The following is a 2,471-nucleotide window of genomic DNA, read 5'->3' on the forward strand; positions in this document are numbered from 1 at the left end:
TCAAGTGATTCTCCTGCCTCAGCCTCCTGAGTAGCTGGGATTACAGGCGTGTGCCACCATGCTCAGCTAATTTTTTTGGTATTTTTAGTAGAGATGGGGTTTTACCATGTTGGTCAGGCTGGTCTCAAACTCCTGATCTCGTGATCTCCCTGCCTCAGGCTCCCAAAGTGCTGGCATTGCCTGTATTTTTTATTTTTTGTGATGAAGTCTTGCGCTGTTGCCCAGGTTGGAGTGCAGTAGCATGATCCCAGCTCACTGCAACCTCTGCCTCCAGGGTTAAAGCAATTCTCCTGCCTCAGCCTCTGAGTAGCTGGAATTACAGGTGCCTGGAACATGCCTGGCTAATTTTTCCATTTTTAGTAGAGACAGGGTTTTGCCATGTTGGCCAGACTGGTCTCGAACTCCTGACCTCAGGTGATCCATCTGCCTTGGCCTCACAAAGTGTTGGGATTACAGGCGTGAGCCATTGTACCTGGCCAAGTTATATAATTTGAATACATTGTTATTAATCTGCAATAATCTGTAAGGTATTATCTCCATTTTACAGATAAGAAAGTGAAAAAATGACTTGTTCAAGGCCCTCATTGTAATAAGCAGAGCTAAGTTTGCAACCAGGTCTCTTAGACTCCAAGGCCCACACACTTTTTACTATATGACACTGCCTCCCTAAATGCTAAAGATTAAAAACTCAATGGTAGGATGAATTTTTACATCTCTATCAGCAGTGGGATTAGAATCCACGCCTGTGAAGAGATGGGACTATAACTCGGCACCTAAATGGATTATTTTTTGTATTAAAAATTTCATAATTCCCCTTCTCAGGGATATCTGTAAAGATAAAATATTAAAGATCTGTAGAGATAAAAAATATTAAATCCTAAAGGCAAGCCTGAGGGCAGTACTAATGTGTTAATGGCTTAAAAAATGATTCCAATGTTTGCATGCCCTCAGGCCTGGGGCGTTTATTAGTGCAGGCCAAAGGGCTCTTGGGATTTCTTTTGCCTTGATGAGATATGGCAGAAACAACCTGGGGGTTTGAAGAGTGGGGCTGCAAGAAGGATTTCTGCAATTCCAATGCAAAATGATAATCCATGTGTTCAGGCATATCCCATACTGGTACCAGGGAGCCACACTTCTCACAGGGCACTTGGTCCTCAGCAGCTAGAAGACATGGAGTTGGGGTTGCTTTCTGAGTCACCTCCAGCGCAGATTTGGAAGCTGAAGAAGCATACATGCTTTGGCTGTTGTGTGCCAAATCCATCTCTGCAGGAGTTGCTTTAGAGGATTCTAGCTTCAATACCCCTTCACAAACAGGGACACAGCCTGGATACTCTATTGGTAAAGAGTTTGGTAATGCTTTACAGTTGGACCATGGATTTTGTGGGGGGAAAGAAACTGTAGAATTATTAAGCTGTTTCTGCTTTAGAAGCAAACTTTTCTGCTTAAAGAAGGGCTCAGTTCCTGTAGTTTGACTGGTTTGAAAAGGTAATGAGGGCTTGGACGGCAAACTGATCGTGGGAGCCTGAGTGGGAGCAGTAAGAGATGAAAGTGAAGCTGCTTTAACTTTCTGCCTTTCTGCAGCTTTTTGGAAGAATGATTCCAGAGATGTGGTTGCTTTCTTAGTGGCTGTCATCACTGGGCCACTTCCCTCGGTCTTAGCTTCTAAGCTGGTAACTGGCACCTTTAGCAGAGAACTTGGGTCACTGCTCAAGAAGCTGGTGATATCTGTGCAAGATGAAGGGGCAGAGGCAGAAAATTTTGTAGCACAGAGGAAAAGCATTGTGAGAGGAGGAGACCTATACAGAAAGTAAAGAAATAAGATGATTAGCAATTTAGAATATTAAAATAGTGACCTATTGCTAAGTCCATGAATTGTATCTGTTTTACTTCACGATAGGACAGATTTAATCCACAGATGACTAGGATTCTGGTTCTGCCACAGAAGTTGTTCTTTACTGCAGTGGTTCTCAAACATTAATGTGTATCAGAGATTAACAGACCTGGGATGACAGAGAATTTAATTTCCTAGGTGGTGCTGATGTTATGTCTCGAGAACCACTAATTTAGTAACCACTCACCTCCCGACAGCCAGAAATTATTGTTTTTTATAAGGTTTCACTGGAAAGCTGCTGTAATTCAGGGTTGGGGCAAGAAATTTTATTCAGGACAACAAAAAGCTTTAGAATATTTAGACTAGAAAGACTTGAAAAAATCCTCTTAGCCATTATCCCGTTTTTAAACAGGGCACTACCTAACCCTGACTGACTTACCACTCTGGAATTTCTAGAGAATGAAATTCCACAACTGCTTTTCGTTACTAGTCCCAATTTCAGAAACATTTTAAGAAATTCTTGTCATAGCTGGGCGTGGTGGCTCACGCCTGTAATTCCAGCACTTTGGGAGGCCAAGGTGGGTGGGTCATGAGGTCAGGAGTACAAGATCAGCCTGGCCAACATGGTGAAACCCCATCT

The 2,471-nt window shown here is 42.9% G+C and overlaps 1 protein-coding gene across 3 annotated transcripts in view; it reads right to left on the reverse strand.

Moving 5' to 3' along the window:
• Positions 1-616: 616 nt before the first annotated feature.
• The window catches only part of POLH (polymerase (DNA directed), eta), a 37,362-nt gene continuing 35,507 nt past the window's right edge, over positions 617-2,471 (reverse strand). For 2 of the 3 annotated variants that reach the window (XM_011960358.1, XM_011960359.1), the window contains one exon: positions 617-1,796. In XM_011960358.1, coding sequence (XP_011815748.1) covers positions 902-1,796 — 895 coding nt within the window. In that variant the 3' untranslated portion in view covers positions 617-901. The remainder of the gene's footprint in view (positions 1,797-2,471) is intronic. The other variant, XM_011960360.1, reaches the window with a different exon arrangement.

The sequence above is a fragment of the Colobus angolensis genome, unplaced genomic scaffold (genome assembly GCF_000951035.1).
Source record: "Colobus angolensis palliatus isolate OR3802 unplaced genomic scaffold, Cang.pa_1.0 Scaffold51, whole genome shotgun sequence".
In the NCBI taxonomy this organism is placed as follows: Eukaryota; Metazoa; Chordata; class Mammalia; order Primates; family Cercopithecidae; genus Colobus; species Colobus angolensis.